This window comes from Xylaria bambusicola, assembly GCF_022495145.1.
Source record: "Xylaria bambusicola strain CBS 139988 unplaced genomic scaffold F5B22scaffold_4, whole genome shotgun sequence".
NCBI classification, from domain to species: domain Eukaryota; kingdom Fungi; phylum Ascomycota; class Sordariomycetes; order Xylariales; family Xylariaceae; genus Xylaria; species Xylaria bambusicola.
In genome coordinates, this window is record NW_025953557.1 from 1,430,237 (window position 1) to 1,452,679 (window position 22,443).

The 22,443-nt window shown below is 48.3% G+C and overlaps 7 protein-coding genes and 1 non-coding gene across 8 annotated transcripts; 3 read left to right on the forward strand and 5 right to left on the reverse strand.

The window, feature by feature from the left end:
* The first annotated feature begins 1 nt into the window (after position 1).
* Positions 2–2,459, forward strand: F5B22DRAFT_356326 (Alpha/Beta hydrolase protein). Its single transcript, XM_047971014.1, has 5 exons — positions 2–1,155; positions 1,209–1,292; positions 1,346–1,481; positions 1,563–1,921; positions 1,988–2,459. The coding sequence occupies exons 1-5, from the start codon at positions 607–609 to the stop codon at positions 2,132–2,134; spliced, it is 1,275 nt and encodes a 424-aa protein (XP_047835057.1). The 5' UTR covers positions 2–606; the 3' UTR covers positions 2,135–2,459.
* On the reverse strand, positions 2,276–3,915 carry F5B22DRAFT_633748 (RAI1 like PD-XK nuclease-domain-containing protein; the record flags this gene model as incomplete). The annotated part of the gene is made up of 8 exons (XM_047976883.1): positions 2,276–2,445; positions 2,514–2,813; positions 2,886–3,056; positions 3,114–3,213; positions 3,339–3,366; positions 3,431–3,462; positions 3,538–3,780; positions 3,841–3,915. 8 exons carry the CDS (start codon positions 3,913–3,915, stop codon positions 2,276–2,278), a joined length of 1,119 nt encoding a protein of 372 aa, XP_047835058.1.
* Positions 3,916–4,451: 536 nt separating this feature from the next.
* F5B22DRAFT_t33 lies at positions 4,452–4,554 on the forward strand. Its single transcript has one exon. It is a non-coding gene; the product is annotated as a tRNA-Ile (tRNA).
* A 617-nt stretch (positions 4,555–5,171) lies between these two features.
* F5B22DRAFT_642703 (vacuolar protein sorting-associated protein) lies at positions 5,172–5,827 on the reverse strand (the record flags this gene model as incomplete). The annotated part of the gene is made up of 2 exons (XM_047978162.1): positions 5,172–5,594; positions 5,735–5,827. 2 exons carry the CDS (start codon positions 5,825–5,827, stop codon positions 5,172–5,174), a joined length of 516 nt encoding a protein of 171 aa, XP_047835059.1.
* Positions 5,828–6,892: 1,065 nt separating this feature from the next.
* Positions 6,893–8,881, reverse strand: F5B22DRAFT_356492 (putative 1,3-beta-glucan protein). The gene is made up of 3 exons (XM_047971015.1): positions 8,684–8,881; positions 8,574–8,629; positions 6,893–8,500 (listed from the first exon to the last, which is right to left on the reverse strand). Exons 1-3 carry the CDS (start codon positions 8,686–8,688, stop codon positions 6,972–6,974), a joined length of 1,590 nt encoding a protein of 529 aa, XP_047835060.1. The 5' UTR covers positions 8,689–8,881; the 3' UTR covers positions 6,893–6,971.
* A 4,687-nt stretch (positions 8,882–13,568) lies between these two features.
* F5B22DRAFT_591184 (Sec8 exocyst complex component-specific domain-containing protein) lies at positions 13,569–17,552 on the reverse strand. The gene is made up of 2 exons (XM_047973838.1): positions 14,710–17,552; positions 13,569–14,651 (listed from the first exon to the last, which is right to left on the reverse strand). Exons 1-2 carry the CDS (start codon positions 17,214–17,216, stop codon positions 13,991–13,993), a joined length of 3,168 nt encoding a protein of 1,055 aa, XP_047835061.1. The 5' UTR covers positions 17,217–17,552; the 3' UTR covers positions 13,569–13,990.
* Positions 17,553–17,673: 121 nt separating this feature from the next.
* On the forward strand, positions 17,674–19,080 carry F5B22DRAFT_356679 (alpha/beta-hydrolase). The gene has a single exon (XM_047971018.1). The coding sequence runs from the start codon at positions 17,951–17,953 to the stop codon at positions 18,743–18,745; it is 795 nt and encodes a 264-aa protein (XP_047835062.1). The 5' UTR covers positions 17,674–17,950; the 3' UTR covers positions 18,746–19,080.
* A 387-nt stretch (positions 19,081–19,467) lies between these two features.
* On the reverse strand, positions 19,468–22,427 carry F5B22DRAFT_591186 (uncharacterized protein). Its single transcript, XM_047973839.1, has one exon. The coding sequence runs from the start codon at positions 21,940–21,942 to the stop codon at positions 19,759–19,761; it is 2,184 nt and encodes a 727-aa protein (XP_047835063.1). The 5' UTR covers positions 21,943–22,427; the 3' UTR covers positions 19,468–19,758.
* Positions 22,428–22,443: the final 16 nt, after the last annotated feature.

Genomic DNA, 22,443 nt, shown 5'->3' on the forward strand with positions numbered 1-22,443 from the left:
GGAGGTCGCCTTGGGGGTGGGTCGAGGCACGCCGCGCTCCGCCGCAACAGAGGGACCACCACCCACCCACTAGGTACTTGGTCCCCCAGGATCTGCCAGGAGTCATGTGATTACCTAATCACGCCGACCCGACCGACCGACCGACCGATCAACCGACTGACTTGCATCCTCGATAAGCAAGCATGCCCGACAAATGCTTGGACTTCCCAGGGTACTCAAGCATTTATCCGCCGCCAACTCCACGCTCTCTGGCCCGGTCTGGCGCCGGTTCTGGTTAGTTTCATGGCGATTATGGCATCGTCATGTATATTTGCATGCATGTCAGAGATGACCGCCGCGGCCCGCATAGATAGCCAATGCGGCCGAGGCACAAAAGGCAGGTAGCCCAGTGGGGCCGCCGATAACTGCACACGCAGCCCCCGGCCATGTTCCACCGACCGAGGCAGGAGATGTCGTCTTCGACTGGGCATCCCAGACTGAATCTCGAGCCTTTTCGACACGGCGCCGAGCGTGTTTGCTTATATTTCGTAATAGACATCGTGTTTCCTTTCATCTACACAGAACAGTAGACTTCCCTTCCCACCGCAAAACACCTAGCTGTTCAAGATGGAGTGGTTCGGGCGCGCTAGGATCCAGTTCACGACAGCTCCAAAGTCATTGGCGCTGAAGGACAACGAAGGAAACACGACGAGTCTGCTTCAGGTGTGCCGGGACACGGTTCCGCGATGCCAGCTGAACCCGCTGCTCTTCAACGGGCACCTGCAGACGGTATGGACCGCGACGGCTGAACACGGTCCGCACGTGCACTACAAACGGCGCATCTTTGAAGCCGACCATGTCCAGTTCAAGGGCACCTTCGCCGTTGACTTCGTGACGGCCCCCTCCGGCGACTCCGATGAGTCCCTACCGCCTCGGACCACCTACTTCAGCAAAGAGGAGCTCGCCAACATGGGGTCGGACGACTCTCGCCCTATGCTTGTCATCCTGCATGGTCTCACGGGGGGCTCGCATGAGGTTTATCTGAGATATGCCATCAAATCACTCATCGATGAGGGGAAATGGGAAATGTGCGTCGTTAACTCGCGGGGCTGTGCCAAAAGCAAGATTACGACAGGGCTGTTTTACAACGCCCGTGCAACTTGGGATACGAGAACGGTTTGCCACAGACTTCTTCGCTTGTTCTAACCCTCAGCTCATGTCATGAATAGGTCGTGAAATGGCTGCGAAAGATGTATCCTAATCGTCCCCTATTTGGCCTCGGTTTCTCCCTGGGGGCCAACATTATAACAAACGTGAGTAATTTGTCTCATCCTTGAGCATCTGAACTATACTCTAAATTGTCTAGTATATCGCCGAAGAAGGTGTGAATTGCCTGTTCAAAGCAGCGGTCGTCATTTCCAGCCCCTGGAATCTGGAGATAGGCAACAAAGCTCTCAAAAGCACATGGATTGGACACGAGATATACCTCAAGACCCTCGGAAGTAGGTAGCCATCTGTTATTGCTAAATTTCTGTCAATCCCGGACCCTACCAGAAGGCGTTGCATCCTGACACTATGTCTAGCCTCCCTCAGAACGCTAGTGGAAAACAATAAGGAGGAGATTCAGAAGTACACCGATCTAGATCTGTCGGTGCTCGCCAACGTCAACTACCTTTATGAGTTTGATAGGGCCTACCAATGTCCGGCGTGGGGATATCCGACCGAAGATGCTTACTACCGTGACGCGTCAAGCGTCGACTCGCTGCTGGCAGTGCGCATTCCTCTGCTAGCACTCAACGCTTCCGACGACCCTATAGCCGTTAATATTGGACTCCCATACAACGAGGCCACGAAGAACCCATACACGGTTCTTTGCACCACGTCCCTGGGTGGACATCTCGGCTGGTTTGAGCTTTTCGGTGGAAGATGGCATGGGAAACCCGTAAGTCTAGTTTAGCATCCCTAACGTATATCGTAGTTACTAATGCGCTTTTCAAAAAATAAATAGGTGTATAACTTCCTTAATCATATGGCATTTGAGATCGACCATAGCAGTATAGACACGAGGGCGAGTGACGTCGCGTACAGCACTTCGGTAAGCACGAGTGAATATAGCCCCCTTCGGCGAAAATTAAATGTCAATCTGCAAGCATGAAAGTCGGAGCGGTTTCAGCGCAGACAGGAAAGCATAAGAGCCATATAGTGGGCAGGGGTATAAACTATAGATTTCTGCGTCGTGTTTTCAGATTCAACCCAACGAGATATGCAACATCGATCTCGTCAGATCAACGACTTGCTATCCCGCACTATTGCCGCTTAGACTTAGCTTTATCCGCCAATTAATGAATTCCTCTGTGAGAATACTACCGTGCCCAACTTCTTCTACCTTGAACACCTCAATAGTTGACGAGCCCGCCCGCCTTCTGATCCTCCAAACTCCTTCGTCATTGATTGCGCCTCTTAGCCCTATTCTGCAAGTTAGCCATGCAACGTCGATGGCTATAGACGCTTAAGATTTGGCCGATTGTACATACAACTAAGAAAGGCACTGGCAAAATTGATACACATATTGGCATCCCAGCTACGTACGCCGCGTTTGGCAGCTGTCGCTGGGATCGTGGCTGTCTGGATCTCTTCGAGCTTGGTAAGGATGCCATCCTGGGAGCGGAAGCCAACAATAATTTTAGGCACCCCCAGAAGGAAGGACTGGATCCAAAACTTCATGAGTTTACGGTCGAAATTAGTCATGCCTCTGTTATCGCGGATTTCCGCACTTGTCTTGAGCTCTATCCAGTTGATGGGCGCTCCTTTCTGACTAGGCTTAGAGTCCCAGACTTAACACGCCGCGCAGTCAGCCTTTCTACGTCACGATACCAGTAAGAGCATCACGGATTCAAAGGACCTACGAGCATCGACTTCTCCACCCAAGCATAGTACCGTTTCCCCTATGCCTGTCCTAACTACCGAACAGTATTGGGCCTTGTTGCTGACGATATTTTCATCGCGCTTTTCGATGAATTCGCGGCTTACTTCGCCCCAGGGTCGTGGTAGGCAAGAAAGTGTCTCGAATTTGTAGCCTACAGCTTTAATAAGCTTCACAACGCAAGAGTATGGATGGGCTCTAATGGTTTTACCCCAGTATGTCATGACTTCGGGCGGGAATTGTTGACCTCGTCGGCCATTCTGTTGTCTGGTCTGTTGCTCCTTGGAGAATTGTTTGAATTCATGGTTGTCCTCGATGAAACTGTTTCGCGGTCAGCTCATCCCGATTTGGGCCATGTGCCAGCGGCAGTCATACACGCAATTCTTTAGCTTGATTGGCAAAATAATCCCTAGTATTCTTTAGTAGATACACGCACCTGATAGAGCGTAGCATTCATTTCGAAGCTAGAATGATAAAAATAAGGTCAGACTTCTCCCTCCCTCGGTACATACATTGTTTCCAACATACCCTTCCCGATCCTCGAAAGGCGCTGACATTATCTAAATGCCACTATTAGAGTGCTGTCTTTGATGTGAATGTGGTTTGAAGAACAGGTACTTAGTAGGTTAACTCACCTTGGTCATCATACCGCGCCACGTGACAATGTTGACATCAATCTTCTTTCCCTCCTCTTTTTCATGCGCAGCAATGGTCTCTAACAAGCTGTCGAGATGTTCATCCATCGAATCATCATGCTTATCGAACTTTTCAAACCCCTTAGATAAATCTGCTCCCAATCTAGGAGGATAGTACCATTGCAAGGATGAGTCGCCGAGATGAAAGTTGTGTTTCTCATCGTAGGAAAAGCATGCGATTTCCTCAACAAGCGTTAGCTAAGGTTTGCATGGCTACTCGATATCTTGTCGACACGACAGTACCTTGGGCCGTTTTACCGGCTCGCTCTGCCCTCGAAACCGCCCAATAGGCTGAATGTCGAAAGTAGATGCCGACATTTTAATGCTCAGCCTGTGGCCAGATGATCTCACGCAAGTTGGAGGAAGAAAGCCTAAAGAATTAAAGAGACGTCGCATAAAGTAGAAGCTGGCTTCAGTGATGTTGATGATGATACCTGGGTACCAGCCGGGCTATTATGTACATTAGGTAGGTACTACCTAGGTACATAGGTACATAGGTACGGAGGAGGTAAGGATGTAGATTTCAGTTGCGCACGCGAAGCACCTTGTAGCTAAGATACCGAACCCATAGTAGGCAGAGACCCACTGAACCTTAGCAGTGTCAATAGGTAAATGTACCTAGATACCTAGATAGAGCCACACAACAGACTCTATTTAAATGTTACTAAGTACTGCCATTTTCATATCCGCTTTTTTTTTTTTATTAATATGGCAACGAGAAGGATGATCTAGGAAAAGAACAAAAGGTAAAGTAGAAACTCTATTTGTATTAGCACCCAGATGTATCATGTGAACTCAGATCAGATCACCCTTTTGCGGGTTATAATGAATAATAGCAATCCCACAGTACTAACGCTCGTTTGACGCAGTGGTAGCGTGCCGTTCTTATACTTCTTCGAAAGCGAAGTCTGTATGACAGAAATGCGGAAGCCGTGAGTTCGACCCTCACAACGAGCAAAACATTAGATCAATCATTTTGGTTTTTGATCCCATCATCATATGGACGATAATATATCCCCTATCATCTTCCCACTTTATTTTTGATGGATATTTCTTCTCCCTAAATACCTTCGTTGCGCTATCTAACTTGGAGCAGGGAAAATGCAAATGGAAAACTATCTGGTATTAATCACTCGCTTACGCGCACAGAAGATTTGAACAACACATAGATGATAGAGCTATTGAGCGTGGATAGATATGTAGCCGGCAAGACATTGTGAGTTGGCGACCAACCCACAAACACCAAGCATTGACGCTGGTCGTAAGGCTGCAGTATGTACACCAGCTAGCCCATGAACGATCCAACGGAGGGAGGTAGAGTTAGGATAAAATACGAAGGAGAATTGTGAGAGAACAATGTAAAGTACATCCGTAGCTCCTCCACTGGGAATACAAGCACTGTCTGAGCAAATTGATTCCTAACACAATCTCATAGAGGTTGATGATTCTAAGCGGTTCGTAGCACCAAAGGGGATGGTGGTACTCTTCCCCTTCCCTCGAGGAAGGCTAGACGCGCCGGTCCGACCACGTAAACACTGGAAATTCATATACGACTAGAAACTCCCATTCCCACCTCATAGAGCCAGATTGTAGCTATATTCATCCTCCATATTCTGGCTAACCCATAGGACAACAGAGGAGAGACCGACGAGGCCGTTGGCGACAATATTCTCGACGCCCATGCCCATCATAGGCCAGGCAACCTGGTGCACGGCGAACTTAAGGACGAAGACGACGACACCACCCGCCATGCCGCCAGCGAGCGCCGCAAAGCCGAGGAACAGCACCACGCGGGCCTTCCACGCAACACCCGAGCCCGAGTAGCTAAATGAGTCGGCCGACAGCCGCGCCTTCTCGACCGAGTTGATGATGAGCATGCCCAACGAACTGAAGATGAAGGGGAGCCAGTCGATGAATGTCACGTGTACGTCTGACATGTTGAGTGGTGAGTGCGACCACACCGCCGCGTCGATAAGCACGTAGAAGGCGAGGGAGAACTGGTTCATACGCGAAGACGGCGCAGCGCATTAGCGATTGATTGTTTAATTTGCGGGTCGGCACTCGGGAAGGGAGATGGGGGAAGAAAATGAGGATCGCATGGGGTGTTGGACCGGTTTGATCGCGAAGGAAAACTCACCAGAGCCCCAGCTCCATAGACGCCAGCGTTGCGCGCCCAAACACTATTGAGCCATGCTGGCTTGCCAAATTTCCAGAGGCGATCCTCCTCCATGGTGTCCGAGACTGGTTTCGGGATGGGGAGTCGACAGGCAGCAAACTGAAATGGAGATACCCGCGAGATAAAGGTAATAAGTGTCGCTTTGAAGTTATTTGAAACCTCGAGAATGGAAGACAACGAAGGGTGAGATACCAGCTTGATGGACGAAGTAGATAGGACGATGAGGTTGATGATTAGCTAGCTGGATGTTCGAAGCTTAAGCTGGCCGGAGCTTGAGGCTCATGACGCTTTAGCCTTGGCAGCTTGTCAAGACACTAAAACATATATCGCGTCACGTGACGTAATACTTGCTCATCCGATTCTCTACACTACCCTCAATCATACATGCGCACGTACTAGGTAAGCTATCTGGAAGCTATTGGAGGAGTACTATAACGAATTATACGATTTGTTCAAGCAAAAGGGGACATTTACTAAATGTTATGCCATCATTATTTTTTAAAACTGATTCAATCCAATTACACGTTGCATTATTGCACTCTCAGTAATGTACATGCAGCTGTACCGACCTCGATATCAACCGACTGTATAGATATTGCTACCTCCGACGCCTACCAATGTGAGCCCTGGTGACGATTGGGAGCTATGCGTGAGATCTATGACCCGCCCATGACCGCGAGCACGAGATGGGAAGAAAAGGGAAGAACAAGCCAATAACCTCAGTCCTTTGCGCAGCTGATCAATTAAGCGCTGCTCTGGATATATTGAGCGCGTCGACAGGATACGCCTGAGCGCGAAATTAATGAAAATATGCTGGTAACAAGGCGGGCGTAATTCATGTCAAGATGTAGCAAGACAGGTCCCGGCACAGCCATAAGGATTCACCAGGGCCTCTGGGACATGCTGGCTGCATTACACTCAAACTCGTTTTCATGTGACGTTCCGTATGGCAAGCCAAGTCCAAACCCGTCCACAACCCGATGTGCGTATATATCTGGAAACAGGTCGAATATGAGAAGCCCTAGAGTACCGGTGGTGTGATAGCAGAAGAGACGAATAAAAACTTTAAAGGGCCATTGTAAAGAATGCTAATAAGCGTTTGTTAAACCCGACACCCTGAACGCCGCCCTTTTACACTTTATGATGAATATGGTCGTGGGAACATGGGCTATCATTGCGTTTCATCATCAAACACTCATCATATCTCTATAGTCTTCATCCCTCCTTCAATGTCGTCGGTGTGGCCATTTACTAGATCCGCTTCTCTTTTTGTCGACGAGATATCCTTGCCTTTAGGCTCGAGTCCGGCATCTTCATTGGAACCTGATGTAGTATTATCTTCTAAAGCTCTAGATGTTTCGACTTCAACGAGCTTGTCTTCTCTGATGCCATTGATTTTTGGCTCGGCTTGACCTGATTCTTCTGCAACTCGTGCAAGCGCGGTCGATTTTCCGAAACCAACTCGAGCAGGACTTACTAACGGCGATGGACTGCTGAGACGTTGCAACGTTCTTCCACGGACGTCCCCATGAGCATCCACAGGACTGGAGTAAGGGGAGCCACCAGGGGACGCAGCGTTGCTAGGTACGCCCGACTTGCGCTTTGCCATAGTTTTCGCGGTACGCCCATGCTTTTGATCCATCCGCCAACGCAGTATGTCAAAGTACGAGGGCTCAACACGTGTAGTTTTAAACTCTCGCAACTTTAGTTCGTTCGTATCTTCATCGACAAACCATTTGCCACTGCTCAAGTCGTCTGCGAGGATCGCGAGGAACGCGCCCCACGACTTGGCAACGACATACTTAGTATCATAATCTCTTCCAAATAAGATAATCTGCCCCCATACACCTGAGGGACCGGGTGCCAGGTCCACGGCAAGATTGTTGCCACCCCAATCTCGCACAAGCGGAATCCAAGCTGAGTGTGCATAAGCTCGCTGAATGGCCCCACCAGGGACCGAGTCTTGTCGGGCTTGAAGATCTTGCCGCCATGAACCTTTGTGGGAGCCTGGAGACCCTGGTGCGGATCGAGAAGAAGATGCTTCCCCGGCACCACCAAAAGCCTTGGAGGGAATCGTAGGACTTGTCACTGTATTTTCAAGGAGATACTGTTGATTGACTCTCCTCCACTGATCCCACTCTTGCACTATTTCTTCGCAATCGAGGAGCATGCCTGAAAAGACAATCCCCGTGGGATTACCACCGCGCTCCTGGCCGTCGTGGACCATGAGAGAATCCCTCAAGTCCTGGGGGAGCGAACAGTCGAGCTGGTGCTCCAGCTCAATTAAGTCATTATTTGTGCAGCCCTCGCAAAGCTGGTCGAATAATTCAGGATAGTTCTCTTCGGCCCATCTATCAATACGCTTCCATGAGTGGCCCACAGGCGGCGCTGGTGGTGCACCATCGGCAAACGATTGCATCTGAATGTCGCCAGGGCTGCTCACAGTTTCAAACCCATCATCTCTTGAGCTTTGCCTCTGAGCATTCAAAGATCTTAGGCCAGGAGAGTACGGGCCGTTGGACCCGGGTGAGAGTGGAGATACAGAGGGCATGCCAGCACCCATGTACGCAGTACCATCTGCCTGGTTGGATAGCCGACCTAACTCATCGTGATAAGGAGATGTGATATCGGCACGTGAGTCTGAGGCGGTAGCAACAGATGTTAATGTGCTTTGGCGATTGAGAGGCACATGACGGCCAGTCCGGTGCGGGGAATCATAATTCGAGTCTGCAGGCGACTTTTAGTAATTTGACTCTTGTTTCTTGCTCTTTTTCTTCTCCATTCAACATTGATAACCTACGTCGATCATAGCTGGTCATAGTATGCCAGAAAGAGCGGAAGGCCGACCCGAGATTACTACCAGGTTTCTGGTCAGATTTTGTGCAAACTAGTGTTTTAACAGAAACTTACGCCATGTTGTCGTCGTGACTTCCTATTGACCTATTGACCCTGCTGCACAAGGGATAACAGGGATTATATGTATAAAACGGAATCTCGGTCTCCAGAGATGGGTGGCCGTAGTGTAACAGACGAGACAAAATAGGATGCGCAAGTTGCCGATAATGTCAGTAGGAAACGCGAGACGAGTATGCCGGTAGGGATAGGAGCTTCACTGCGCAGGGACAGTGTCAAGCCTGACTACCTGGAAAGGCAAGAACGAATGGCGTGGTTCGTGCTGGGAGGCCCAAATGTAAGAACAGAAAGACAAATGTTGAAGATGGTATTCTCGAACAGAAGATCTCTACCGTTGCTCCTCTCGGTGGGCGGGAAACAGGACAGGGTGTAAACTGATGAGAGACGTATGTATTCCGGTGCTGCTGCTGCCTTTGTTGGTAAGTTGAGTGGGTGCGCAGGCTCACGGGTTGATCGCCATATAATTCGGTCGGAAGACGTGGCCGTCGTCAAACAATGTACGCGAACGCGACCGAGTGGTAGTGGTTGTTTCTCGGTGATTATTGGCGAATTGGCAATGGGCAATTTCTCGTCGGACTTCGATTGCGCTGCAATGACACCCTTTTCTGCCCTTGCTTCTTCAGGAGGCGACTGAACAGGGGTGTGCTGCAGGATGGGCAGGGCAATCAATACCTACTTTCTATTCTCTAGTAGACCGAATGGGCCAGAGACTCGGCAAACAGCAGGGGGGGAAAGTAGCGAACGAGGGAGACGAAGAAAAATAAAAGAAAGAAGAAGGGATAGACAGTGCACAAATAGGGTGCTGGAGGTGGTCTGAAGCCACCTGCTATAATTAAATTACTTCTCGCTGTCGAGACAATGAAAGGTTGGTTAAGGAGAGAGAGGCGGGCAGGAAGAGAGAGAGATCCATGGAAGAAGAATGGGTTCATTGGTACTATGGATTCTTTAAGATTGGTGTCACTTGGTTGGCCATCGGGCCAGTGCACACTACCTCTGCACCTCTGCACCTCCCGACTACAGAGTGCCTACCTAGAATAGCAGAGTACCTGCCCACATATACATACCTACCAACCTAAGGTACCGGTAGCAGAGTACCTAGCAGACACCTAGGTACCTACGTGCAAGGACGTACAAGTACCTAGATGGCCTGCAGCATCAGCCACTCTAAAAGTACTACCGGTAGGTAGGTAGGTAGTAAGTTAATCAATCCTATGATGGCTACCTATTATCTGCGCTCAGCATTTGTTTAGATTGTCAGTGAGATCTTGAACAGTTCGGTACTGCATACGCACAATGAAAAGGGCCAAAGCAGACATTGCCATTCAGTCAGTAGATAACGAACGATTCAGAGCAGGAGACTTGAAGAAGAAGGAAAAAAAAAAAAAAAAAAAAAAAAAGAGAAAAAGAATTGTAGGGCCAAAGTACCGTTAGGGGGTGAGGGACTAGCCTCATGAACCGCCCAATTTCCCCCTGGCATAGACTACAACCTCCTACTGCTAGCATTTGACGGATGCGCCGCTGATAGGCTAAGCCCGATAGGATGCTTATTTGATCTTATTTTGATGAATTTATCCTGGGAGAGTGGACACTTGCCACATATTCCCCTGGCTGGTGGCTTCCAGCGTGAAACGGTCAATAAACACCCTTACTTCGTACAGTAGAAGCAGGCAGGCAAGCAAGCAAGCAAGCAAGCATAAGAACTGATAGTACCTACAGTACCTACATTAGGTAGGAGATACCTATGTACTTACATGCACTTGCGCCTAAGTGCATACCTAAGCATACCTAGCAGTGCCCCCAACTTACTTCCTTCCATTTACCTGCCTACCAACCTTACAATAACTACCTACCTAGGTACACACCGCTACCTACCCAGGTATCCTTTGTGCACTAGGTAGGTAGGTTAGACCATATCAAAAGTAATAGATCCAGGTATACTAGGTAAGTAGCATGTTCAGTAGTATGCTCTGGCAGGATGTACATACTCAAGGTTAGTAGTAGGTAGTACACATTACTTACTTAGCTGTAGCGCATGCAATGTGCCGTACGCTAGCGCGCGCATGCAGCCAACCACATTTCTGGGCCATCGGGTGGCACATGCTTGCTACCTACCTACCTACATAGGTACATACATGTAGTATCTCTCGGCACCTGACCTGCTACCGCTATCCTGTATTTCAAGGTAGGTAGGTACCTATGTACTACAATGCATCTGCGCCATAGCAAGATCCAAAATTGGGTGAATGTGCTTACCCGTTGGGACTCCACTTTCGTCGCCAATCTTCTGACTTCCAGTAGAAGCGTTGGGGTCTTTGACTCGAGATTGACCAGTCGACTCGAGAAAACAAAGGTACTTCCAAATACGTGCAATTACCACCAAAATGGAAGTAGCTCTGCTTAAATCAATTTCGCTTTACATAACGATTAAAAAACTTGAATATAGCTAAGAAATTCAATTAGGCAACCACCTTCTAGCCCACTTACCCCACCCACTTCTACACCTTTAACACCTTCACCTTCAACGCCTTCAACGCCTTGACCTTCAACTTCAACACCTTCAATCTCCAACTTCTACACCTTCTTTTTCAATCGCTAACGTCGCTCAAAGCTGTAAGTATGTTAACAATCGATCTAGAATCATCAAAATCCTCCTGCGCGAATTGGCTACCTTAGCAGTTTTAGCAAGGGTGGTGATATTCTTGGCATTCAAGTAAGAAGTATGAATGTAGCGTGCATGTGTATAAAACAGGAACTACTTCTATTTTGGTGGGGATTGTACCAATTTGGAAGTACCGCCGGATTTTCTCGAGTCGACTGGTCAATCTCGAGTCAAAGACCCCAACGCTTCTACTGGAAGTCAGAAGATTGGCGACGAAAGTGGAGTCCCAACGGGTACCGCTCGCCGGTATACCTTATGCCGGCATTTACAGAGTATGTAAATACTTACCTACCTATGTAGGTAGTCAATGTACTTAATATGCATATGTGTACGTAGTAAATTCCATCTGATTTATGGCGCATATTTTATCTATTATTAACCACCTTCTAGGTTGATAATTCAGCTAATACTGCTACCTATCATCCTAAAGGATGAATTACACGTTACACCATTCTGCCTATGGAGTGAATGTATGAACTCAAGGAAGACTTGATAGATACTACGTACATACTTCGCGTCATTGTTTTCTGCATTGTTGAATATGTTTTATCCATAACTATCTTACAACCATGTTAAGTATCCTCTGTACTTGTCAGCAAGACCCTTGTGCTGCACACATCACCCATGTCGCCGCTCGCATCATGACATTATGAACACCTACGTCAGTGCATCTGTCCCCATTGCTGGATTCCAGTGGCAATGCTAGGCCTATGCGCAGTTGCCGTCATCAATGTGACCTGGGTAGCTATCCTTCCTCGCCTTCCAAAGTAGCAATCGTCCCTTGCCCCACGTACTATATCGCCCCCAGTAGAAGCTGTAAGTATCAGCAATACTTAGCTGATGAGTGAATCTCGACATACGTGGCGATATCACATGTTTTAGGTGCCCCTCTATTCCTCTGCTCCGTTTTGTTGGGGTTCGTCTTTGTGCTGCCGTAGGCGATTCTTGCTGCATCAAAAGTATGCAGGCAGGCAGTATACCGACTATGTAGGTAGTGTAGCATGGAAATTATCTGGCGCCGTTATCTATTTCTCTGCATCTTCTCATTACCGTTGCCCCTCGCTCCCACCCTCCCAAAACCAGTGTCACGGCAGACATGAAAAGCAGCATGCTAAAGAACTCCGCCTTGGAGTGGCTCGTTGTTTGTCTCATGTTTATCTCTAAGCCACGCATTCCATCCCGGCCATATTGCGGTTCTAGTCACGTGCTATCGAATTACATAGTCTTTGTACACTAATACCTAGTTCTTCTAATCAGAAACATCCTCTATCATATAGAGATATTAATGCAACAATAATAAATACAAATATGAGAATGCTAATACCTATCACAATAATGCTACTTTAAACATTTCTAGTCGCCTAGATACAGTCAAGTTACCAAGTCACTATACAACTTCTTGACCAAGTTTAGTTATATTGGTGCTCTAAAATACCGACTACCTTTATCTTCATTCCGTGAGATATCTTCTCAACCTTGTTTGGCGAGATATATTGTGCCCCCAGGCTGAGATCATAGTTCATGCCCAATTAAGAGGCTTAATCAGCTGTGTGTAACCGGCCTCAAAACCACAAGTCCACTACCTAGTAAGAGAATTACGACTTCTTTAAATTTTATCCTAGAACTGTCACAAGAAATTTCGTTCAATCCTAGCAGCTACCAGCGAAAGAATTCCGTCGTAACGCTTGGGTAATAATGCGGAAACCTTCTTGGAATCTTAAGGCACATTATATCGACCCTTACCCCCTTAGTATGATGATACTTAGAAGGGGAAGCAGAAAGTACAGCAACTTACTCTAGATAGGAGTCTCAGGATTTGGGTAAGAATGGGACAGTCGGCAGTCTCCTCACGTAGGTCACATAGATAATCTACACTCCAGTACGCCGCAATAGTGGTTGAATTTATAGTCTTCTACGCGCTATCAAAATAATAGCGTATTTACTACCATACTTCTACCATTGTCATTGATTAACTCGGTTAAGAATACGACGATGAAGATATCTTTGACCTAGTGTCACTACCTATGGGTTTCTTGTGCCCCCATAAATCCCTTACGGAGCAATAATTAGTAGAGCTGACACCGACATTCACAAGTAGTGGGTTTACATAAGAAACAATTGGAGTGCGCACCGTAGGCGGGATTCGGCGCGTGTTTTCGAGTTAGCAAGGATGATCGAGTCAGTGAACTTGACAAGGAAGAGTAACAACCTTGTCTCACACTCTCTCCTCTAACCACCCGGGTTTGCTACATATAGTGGGTGGACTTTTAGTCCTCAGCAGTACTGGTACTTCCGTAAATGGTATGTTACATGATGGTGTTCAGGTTGAGAGATGCAAATAAAAGACCCCACTTGACCCCGAGTTGATGAGATACAGAGGGCGGTTCACCAGTCCAATATCAATTAGTACTAGTTACTGTCTTTTATTTCGGCATCGATCACTGTTTTTGGGGGATGAGATTGATCATCTGATTCCGAAGCCGGGTAATAATCACGAGCACGATTATCACACTATTCCCCAATTAAATAGACGTGGGTTATTACGCCGATACAGCGTGGTTAGCAATGATAGCATGACGAACATAATTTGAATGCAAATATGTACATAGCAATACCATTGAGCCACTCCAATATACTTAACAACTCTAGGTCTGCCACATGTATTCACTTAAGGCCAGAACCTTCTCGCCCATCTGCCTCTTCGCAGCCGCGTTGACGCCTCTTTCAGGATCGGCGAGCTGTACACTATAACACAGCTCGATAAGTGCCTTGAGCTCGTCGTAACTGAACCTCTCTGCCTCGGGAATAGAGCTGGCATTCGCCTCTTGCTCCTTGTCACGTTTCGCTTTCTCTACAATTGCGTCGGCACCTTCTTGGAATAATTTGTAGTAATTGGAGGCCCTGGCCAGATCCACATCCGCCTCAATATTCTTGAGGTTCTGCTGTAATACCAATATGTTGAGCTGCATGCGTTCGCAGCCGCGTGTATTCATGGGTTGCACAGACAAGGCGTTAGACACGAGATAAGAATTGATGAGGAGTCCTAGGCCCGTACGGACAAAGGCAATTTCGCGATTACGAAGGAAGCGTACTGCTGTTTCATCATAAGCAATCAACTCAGCATTCAGGGACAGAATTTGCGGATCAGGCTCTTTTATCTCGCGATCACCGAGAACGTATGGCGCGGTCTCTGGTGATAGCGCCACGTGGAGTGACTGAATAATACGACTGCGAATCTCCATGTGGAGTGTTAAGAGGACAGTGCCTGCCAGCTCTTCATATGAGGAAACGATTCGGTCAAATGATCTAGATACGGAGATGAGCTATACTAATATGTCAGATGAGTCTAGGTGGGAGGACTTACTGAACAGTATCCTGTGTCATGGGGAGATACACAGGGCCTTCTTGTTCCCCATTAGCCTTGCTAGGGTCGTTCAGAAGAGTCCACCGTCGGCTTTGATCCTTTGGCATCGAAGGCTGTGAGGAGTCTGTATCATGCCTAGTGATATGCCGCAAGCCGACAATTTTAGTTGTAAGCCACTTCATACTAGTGTATAGTAGGCATAATGACGAGATCACATCCCGATCCTGAATGACGTCGCTGGGCTCTAGAGAGCGCTCATTCGTACGCATTATTAATAAGCCAATTTCTTTTTCTATCAGCTCAGGATCGAGACCGTCTGAGGTCCAGAGCTTTTGGATCGTATCTTGAATTTCGCTTTCTGTAGTTGCCAGTTCCGCCGAGAATCGTAAATCTTGTGATGTAGCATTAGTATCCTGGGCTTTCGCCACCAAGGATTTGAACCATGCAGAACATCTTTCGTAGTAGCGCATCATTTGTGATATAATAAGAGCGCTAAGAGCCTGGTCGTGAGGAATTGTACCAAGCATGCGGCAGAAAGCCGTGACGATGGTGTAAAATGCAGTGGTTCCTTTGAAAACTGGTCGGCGTGCCACTATATTCCAGCTTGGGTCTTGCTGGAAAGAATCAACCTCGCCTAACACGCTATCGCTAAGTTTGCCCAAGGTCTCATCTAGCTGGGGTTGGAAAACATTGACCAAGAAGTTATCAAGGAAAGACGTCAGCGCGCTCGCAGCCAAATCAGAGGCAGGAGGGACAATGGCCTTTAGCCTCTGAATGAAGATGAGGGTCGGCGGTAAGAGAAGACTCATGTTGAAAACGCTGGGTTCCACCAACGACTTGTACGAGCCTGGTATATTCTTGCTATCGATACCACCCAGTGCGCTCTTTCGCGATTCCTTCCCAACTAACGATGCCTTCTTGCCTAAAGATTGAGACTTCCGTGTGTTGGAAGTAAGGCCCGGCACGGCGGCTTGTATGATGCTATCCAGAGCTTCGTATTCGGCTGACATTTCAACAGACTTCTGGTCCGCCTCTGAGAATTTGAAGAGATTTTCCCTTTGCGTATCTATATTCCCATTCAGAGCTGGACCATTCCTTAGAGCTGAAGCAGACTGGTAGATATCTGCGTCCGTAGTCACGTAATTATGAAGAAGTGAACGTATCTCGTTTTGATAAAGGTTCCACAATTCCCTAAAACTTCCAAGGAGTTGTGAGCTATTGCCAGCGCCTTCTCTCCTGGCGAGAGATCTAACAGCCTCGTGAAAAACGCGGTGTCCTTCGGCAATAGCCTCGAATTTTCCGTATAGGGTCCACAACAGATCATATATAACATCAGCTCGCATCTGAGTCTCCCTACTGCTATATATATGGAGCCCTTGAGTGTTGCTAGATCCGCCACGGAGCGAGCTGGGGTGCCTTTGGTCGACATCGTTGATGGTTTCATTTACCACAGAAAAGAGCTCCACAGGAAGGCGCTGATTCAGAGTGTCCACAGCGCTTTCTAGTCTTCCCAGCTTGTTAAGAGATTCTGCGAGTAGAGCAATATACCAAGAGGTGTCTGCTTCTGGATTCTTCGAAGGATCTTCGGTGACGGGATGTTCTAGATCTAGGGTGTCAAGTACAACATGGAAAGGAGTAATGACGTCCGAATCACCATAATTCCGGTTATTAGCGCCCTGGTTCTTGGCCAGGCTCTGCCAGCGTTCCTGGCAATAAGGAGACTTGAGATAAAGATGTTCATGCAATTCTTCCACTAAAATATCCATCAATGCCGTCTCCTGGCTGGCTAAGTAGCTTCGAAGGTCGGACAAAGCGCCGATATCGTCCAGCTCGGGTTTCCGTAGTTTGCGCAATGCATTCTGCAGGACCTCGACGGCAGTTAGAAAACGCTTTTCAGATATTCGAGCCTCGAGCTGATCGGGCACAGTCCGTAGGTCCTCAAGTTCATTTAGAGTTTGTAGGACATCATCGTACATCTGGGATGACTTGTATAGTTTCCTGAGTTCAGGATCAGATGCGCACAAGCTGTTCTTTGAAGCGGCAAGAGATTCCTTTAGGGCGCGCACACGCTTTTGCGAGGCCTGTATGCTGCCCTGGATCTTGTGGAAAGTGCCAATTGAGCTATTGAAGCCTTGGTGGTGTTCATGCACGATACCTTTTAGAGAGTCCTGTAAATATAGGTGCGTCTTCTTGAAGTTGTCATACTCGTGAGCTCGCCCAACGGAGCTGTTGTCGAGCAGCTGCAAAGCCAACGAGACTGGGATGCAATCATTTTCGATCATGGAAGGCCACTCGGACTTGATGTGCTCGAGGACCTGGGTAATTTGCCGTTCGGCATTTGTTTCGTTAGCGCGCGGGCGTCTTGGGGAGGCAGCTGGTGGGGAGCGACCAGAGTCAAAAGGCGACCCTCGAGCCCGCGATGGCGTCGGGCCAGGAGGAAAATCATCGCCCTCGTCTGTGGTCCGGTAGGCCCCGTTGCGGTATGACCCGCCAAACCTGTTGGACATGGTTGTGGTTGAGTTGTTGACGCATTCAGGGGCTCGATCGAGGTGTCGCTACCGTTGTCGGCGGTTGAGTCGAGGCTGTCGAGCCGTCACTGTTGGCACGCTATCGCATGAGGAGGCCCAATTGTGCCTGTGTAGTCGGCTGGTGTTCCTATACTTTTCTTCCTCTCTTGCGTCTGCCGTAGTCCTCGAGACGCAGATTCACAATCGTATTGTTCCTATTGCTGTTTGACGTTTCCTTGGCTGCTTTGAAACCCTTAGATACGTAATGGAGCGCTTGAGACGTTGTAGGCCTAGGTACCTACATAGCCCTGGAGATAAGTATGTACCTAAGGTACTTGTGGTAGCGATGCGATTAAGTGTAGTACATACATACATAAACTTAGTTAGGTACCGCACACTGATTGTGCTGGTGTATCTATGTACACAGTACATGATTAAGATACACACATACGTAGAACATACTGTATGTAGGTAGGTAGGCAGGTAGGTACCTTAGGTACATACATAGTAGCATCTTAATACTTACAACATTGAGTACGACGCAAGTATACCTCAATGAATTACATGGTGGAATCTCCAATACTATATTAACAACGCCCTCTTGCTTGCCTGGCGCAGAGTTCCTACTAGATAGTTTTGTAACCAGCCTGGATTTCATCAGGTCTTGGTCAATTTCTCAAAAGCGGTTCTTCCTGTTGGATGCGTATGGGGGCGCACCAGACCACTAATCCGCCATGCCTACTCGTATCCCTAAGCCTGAGGATTTTACATATCTTGAGCCATCCCTCAATGTCTCGATGGTGTTCCCAGAAATCCCAGAGACAACAACATCAATCCTTGTCCTCTTTCACGGGCTAGGAGACTCCGAGGCATCATTTGCGAAATTCGCCAAGAACATCAACCTGCCAGGTGTTCTCGCTATCTCAGTACGCGGTATCTCGCCTTTACCGCCGGCTCTTCTGGGGTTGCCCGGATCTGAAGCAGGGCAACCCACGAGCCATTTTCACTGGGGGGATGACTTGACACTCTCGTCTGACACTGGTGATCTAGAACCCGACCCAGGTTTCTCAAAGGCGGAAGAACTAGTCTTGGGGAAGCTCATTCAAGGCACCCTGGTTGGCAAATGCGGGTGGGAAACCAACGATATCTTGCTCTTTGGATTTGGGCAGGGTGGTTCTCTAGCTCTCGGTCTTTCCTCGAAACTGAGGAAGGCAGAAGAACTTGTGGGCGTAACAGAGGGCAATAGAGAGCTGGGGCTTGCCTTCAAAGGAGCCGTGTCGATCGGTGGACAGTTGCCATCGAGTATGATACCTAGCTCGAGTGCAAGAAGCAAGGCTGGGACCCCAGTATTGGTCTGTCATGGAAGAAATAGTGAACTTCTCGACAGTGAGGCGATCGAGCTCTTGAATAGGGAGTTTGTCGATGTACGGGAGGTTAAGTGGATGAAAGCCGACGATAGTATGCCCCGGAACCGCCATGAGATGCTACCCATCATGCAATTTTTCGCCGAAAGGCTACGAGCGTGGTAAATGTCTTGGCATATTTGTAGCCAAATATCAGGTCGCGAGACTACTAGATGTCCACCAAGGGCTTGGAGCTGACGAGAAACTCATGTGCTATTACCATTACCTAGCAGATACCTATTAATTTCTTGGAAATGGGCGCTACTGGTACGTTTTACTCAGTGTGTACTAAGGAAAGTGACCGGTCCATCTCCGATAGGTCCTTGGCAACCAGGTCTCTCGTCTACACTCATCTTGTGTTGACACTTGGGAGCATGGGCATTTCGATGGCATATACCGGCTAGAGAAAACTCGACTAGCCGTATATATCTGGTCTACTACAAATTGAATGGCACGTTACGAATCAATCAATTTTTCATACTAGCTTACTTAGCAGAGCAGGCCCAAGGTCAACAGAGCCAAAGAAGAAGCACATGAGCTCGCCTATTTAATGGACGGTCCATATACTATTTGTGCCTACTTTTCTGTCTACCTGCATAGCTTTGACAGACAATAGCATGCAATCCCAGCACACTCAGCTCAAGCCTGAGGAATTGAATATCTACAATGCTCCAGTCTCCTTTTCGTATCTGCGCATGTGATTATCTGGAGAACTATAAAGGAAAGGCAATTACGAGCGAAAAAAAAAAAGATAATCGACGATACAGAAACCAAATTTGATACACACATGGTCACATGAAGAGTCATCTTGGCTGGTTGCAGTGGAGGTTTTACCTTTCACCAATGAATCGGCTCGAGCCTAGCATCATGCGGGTGGGTATATTGTGTGTTGACTGTGATGTTCATGTCTTTAAAAGATTAGAATTACACATGAGTACTAGGTGGGGAGAAAGTTCCCAGCGATAATGTCTGCACCTTCACAACCCGGTTATAAGTGAGGCAGCCCTTCTGGATGCACTGGCAATGCAATTTTGATAATCAATCAGATTCCCTCCCACAACGCCAAGGCTATGCTATGCTATATACTATGCTGGATGTAAGTCAAGTGTGTGTAGGCTTGCATGCATACAACTTATTCATTATTCGCCAACAAAATTGCGGCGCGAAGCGTTTGGCCACCGCAATGGTATTGTGGGATCGACAAATTCGCCATCTCTGAGCAAGGGGTATACAGAAGATGATGCATAATGTACTGGCTGCGCGGTTGGCTTCATATGGGGTGAATAGCTTATTTTCTCTTTAGTTACCTCAGGTATCTTGGACTCTGACTGAGTATCGTTCGATTCACCGGCGTCATTAGATCTTACGTCGCAAGGACTAAATGCTCCTCCTGATTCAGAATCATCGGTATGCATGGATGCGCCCCCGTCATTCTCGGATATCAGAACGGGATTCTGGTCAACACAATCATAAAAGAGCATGAAAACTCCGCCCTGAGCTAGGACCGACTCTTCAGTAACTTCCCAGACCGTTTCATCGCTCAAACGCCACCACTTCAAATCCTGTTCCGTCATGTTTAACTGTGACTCAGGATTCCCTTGCTGATTATGGCCAGCTTGATCTCCCTCTGGATGGGAGCTATCCAGAGCTGCCTCTACTCGAGTTGGGTGTTGCCGGTAGCAGACATAGTGCCCGTTCTCATGTCGACCCTGATGGGTAATGACTGCTCGTAGCTCGTAGATAGGACCACTAATCCTGGATGGTTTGAGATCGCCAGACACCATGGAACATTTTGGATCCGAAGTCCATTGCTCTTCAACGCTTCGAGTCGTCTGCTGAGAAGAACTGGGATCACTGCTATTTACATTATGTGACCCTGAGCTCCCAAGGCACCACGGACCGAGGTCTAGGGTACTTGGAAAGCGAACTGCTGCTAGGTTTTTAAACATCTGACCTGTGTTCTCATCGAATACTGAACGGTTGATATGGATGGCAAGGTTTGAGGGCGGACGACCTATCACCATTTGCTTTGTTTTGGTTGAGGATACTCGATGCTGCTTAGATATCCTACACTTGTCACTCAACGTCTGCTCATCGAAATCTTCATCTTCCAAGGCTTCCTCGACAGCCTTGAGCCGAGCTAGAGGTTCTCGCAGAGTTTCTTTCTCCGAGCCAACCTCCTTACTTCGGCCCACAATAATCTTCAAAAGCCGTTGGATTTTTAGCAGGGTGCACTTGGCACACTCAACGCCTTCAATCGATTCAAGAGCGGTGTAAGAATCAAGTCGCTCGTAAAGATCGTGAGCGCCTTGATCGACGCCAAGGTTCAGAGTGATACAATTGAATGGTATCATAGAGAGACCTTCCGAGTAATAACATTGAACACAGGCGACTCTTTGGGCTACTAGTCCCTCAAGGGGGTTCTTGACGGTTCTGATCTCAGATGCGGGTTTGCCCAGGGTTGAAAGAGACTGATATCCACTGTCATCACTGTGCTGACTCTCAGTGGTTTCGTCTCTCAGGCCAGTAACCTCCAGGCCTGATGGGCGATATTGCGTGGCGGTGACCCTCGTGACCTCCTTGTCTACCTCATCGAGAATCTTGGAGTAGTACTCCTGCGCGTCTTGTTGTTGCCATGTGTCAAGCGACTTCAGCTTCTTAGGCGTCCACAAGGTGGCCCCGTTGTTTTGCGAGTCTACCAACTTCGATAGTAACGCTCGCAGCGTCGCGACTGAGCTGGAATCGCCACTGTCGCCAACGCCTTCGGCATTTTCTAAGGCACCAGCAAGGTAAGCTGAGAAAGGTTTCAGGGAGGAGAGGCTCTGGAGTATGCTATTTTGAAAGCAAGAATTGTCATAATTCCCCAGTCCGGGTGGTTGATCGACCATCCGCTTTGGCTTGACACTCGATAAGGAGGAGATGCTCTTTCCAGCATGCGCGACAGCGTTTAATATACTACTGGGGCTGTCCATACCGAGGATACGGCGAAGCACGTCGCTCTTAGCAACATAAGAGCTGGGCCGGCTAGTTGACGTAGGCTCGGGGACAGGAAAAATAGGCGGATGAAGCCAGTGATCAATAGCATAGAGGAGCCTCGCGGGGACGAGTGCGACTAAGAGATCCCACAGAAGTTCACCGGAGTGCCTCACATGGGAAAGAGGGTCAAAAGGCTGTAGCGACTGGTAGAGGATGGTGAATATAAGAAGGCCGAAAGGAACAAGGATGCTTGGTTGCAGTAGGCGATCTGACAAGCTGCCACCGTGTGAGTAAGGTGTATACAGGCGGGAGTGGTCGAGCGGCGGTTCGGGACGGGTAGATTGCATCCTGGTCGTATTGGCGCTTTGGTCGAGCACTTGAAAGAGGAACGGCGCGCGGTGGTATTAGAGGTTGTGGTCGTAGTGGTGACTGGTGTTGGCGAGCTGGATGGCGGTGATGAAAAGTGGCACTAAAGACGGTGCAGGGAACGTGCAAAAGAGACGGTCTCACTGGAACGAATCATCGAGCAGCTACCGGTAATAAGCTATCTGTGACGAGACGAGAGGACAAGTCTATGTGCAGATTGACTGACAAGGCCATCGCGTTTGCTGGTTTGGATACGTCGTGGCGAGCGCATCCGTTGCGCGAGGGGACTGAGTTTTGTTGTAGAAGAGAAGTTGTCACAGTCTGTAGTGTAGAGTGTAGGGACCGGTAGGTAACCTCGGAAGTACATAGCCCACTAGGCATGGGTACACTGAGGTACCCAGTCTCGCCAGTTTCCCACCAGAACTCACCGTCTTTACTTATGGGTCCGTTACGGGTATACGAAGAAGCAAGGAACGTTGGCT

Bases quoted from the DNA above. Each gene is read 5' to 3' on its own strand.
- F5B22DRAFT_356326 (XM_047971014.1), top strand. From the start codon at position 607: ATGGAGTGGTTCGGGCGCGCTAGGATCCAGTTCACGACAGCTCCAAAG. The intron at 1,156-1,208 runs GTTTGCCACAGA...TGTCATGAATAG, and splicing joins CAACTTGGGATACGAGAACG to GTCGTGAAATGGCTGCGAAA. The intron at 1,293-1,345 runs GTGAGTAATTTG...TAAATTGTCTAG, and splicing joins GGGCCAACATTATAACAAAC to TATATCGCCGAAGAAGGTGT.
- F5B22DRAFT_356492 (XM_047971015.1), bottom strand. The intron at 8,501-8,573 runs GTAGGTTATCAA...AGTCGCCTGCAG, and splicing joins TATGACCAGCTATGATCGAC to ACTCGAATTATGATTCCCCG.
- F5B22DRAFT_591184 (XM_047973838.1), bottom strand. From the start codon at position 17,216: ATGTCCAACAGGTTTGGCGGGTCATACCGCAACGGGGCCTACCGGACC. The intron at 14,652-14,709 runs GTAAGTCCTCCC...CTCCGTATCTAG, and splicing joins ATGACACAGGATACTGTTCA to ATCATTTGACCGAATCGTTT.
- F5B22DRAFT_356679 (XM_047971018.1), top strand. From the start codon at position 17,951: ATGCCTACTCGTATCCCTAAGCCTGAGGATTTTACATATCTTGAGCCA.
- F5B22DRAFT_591186 (XM_047973839.1), bottom strand. From the start codon at position 21,942: ATGCAATCTACCCGTCCCGAACCGCCGCTCGACCACTCCCGCCTGTAT.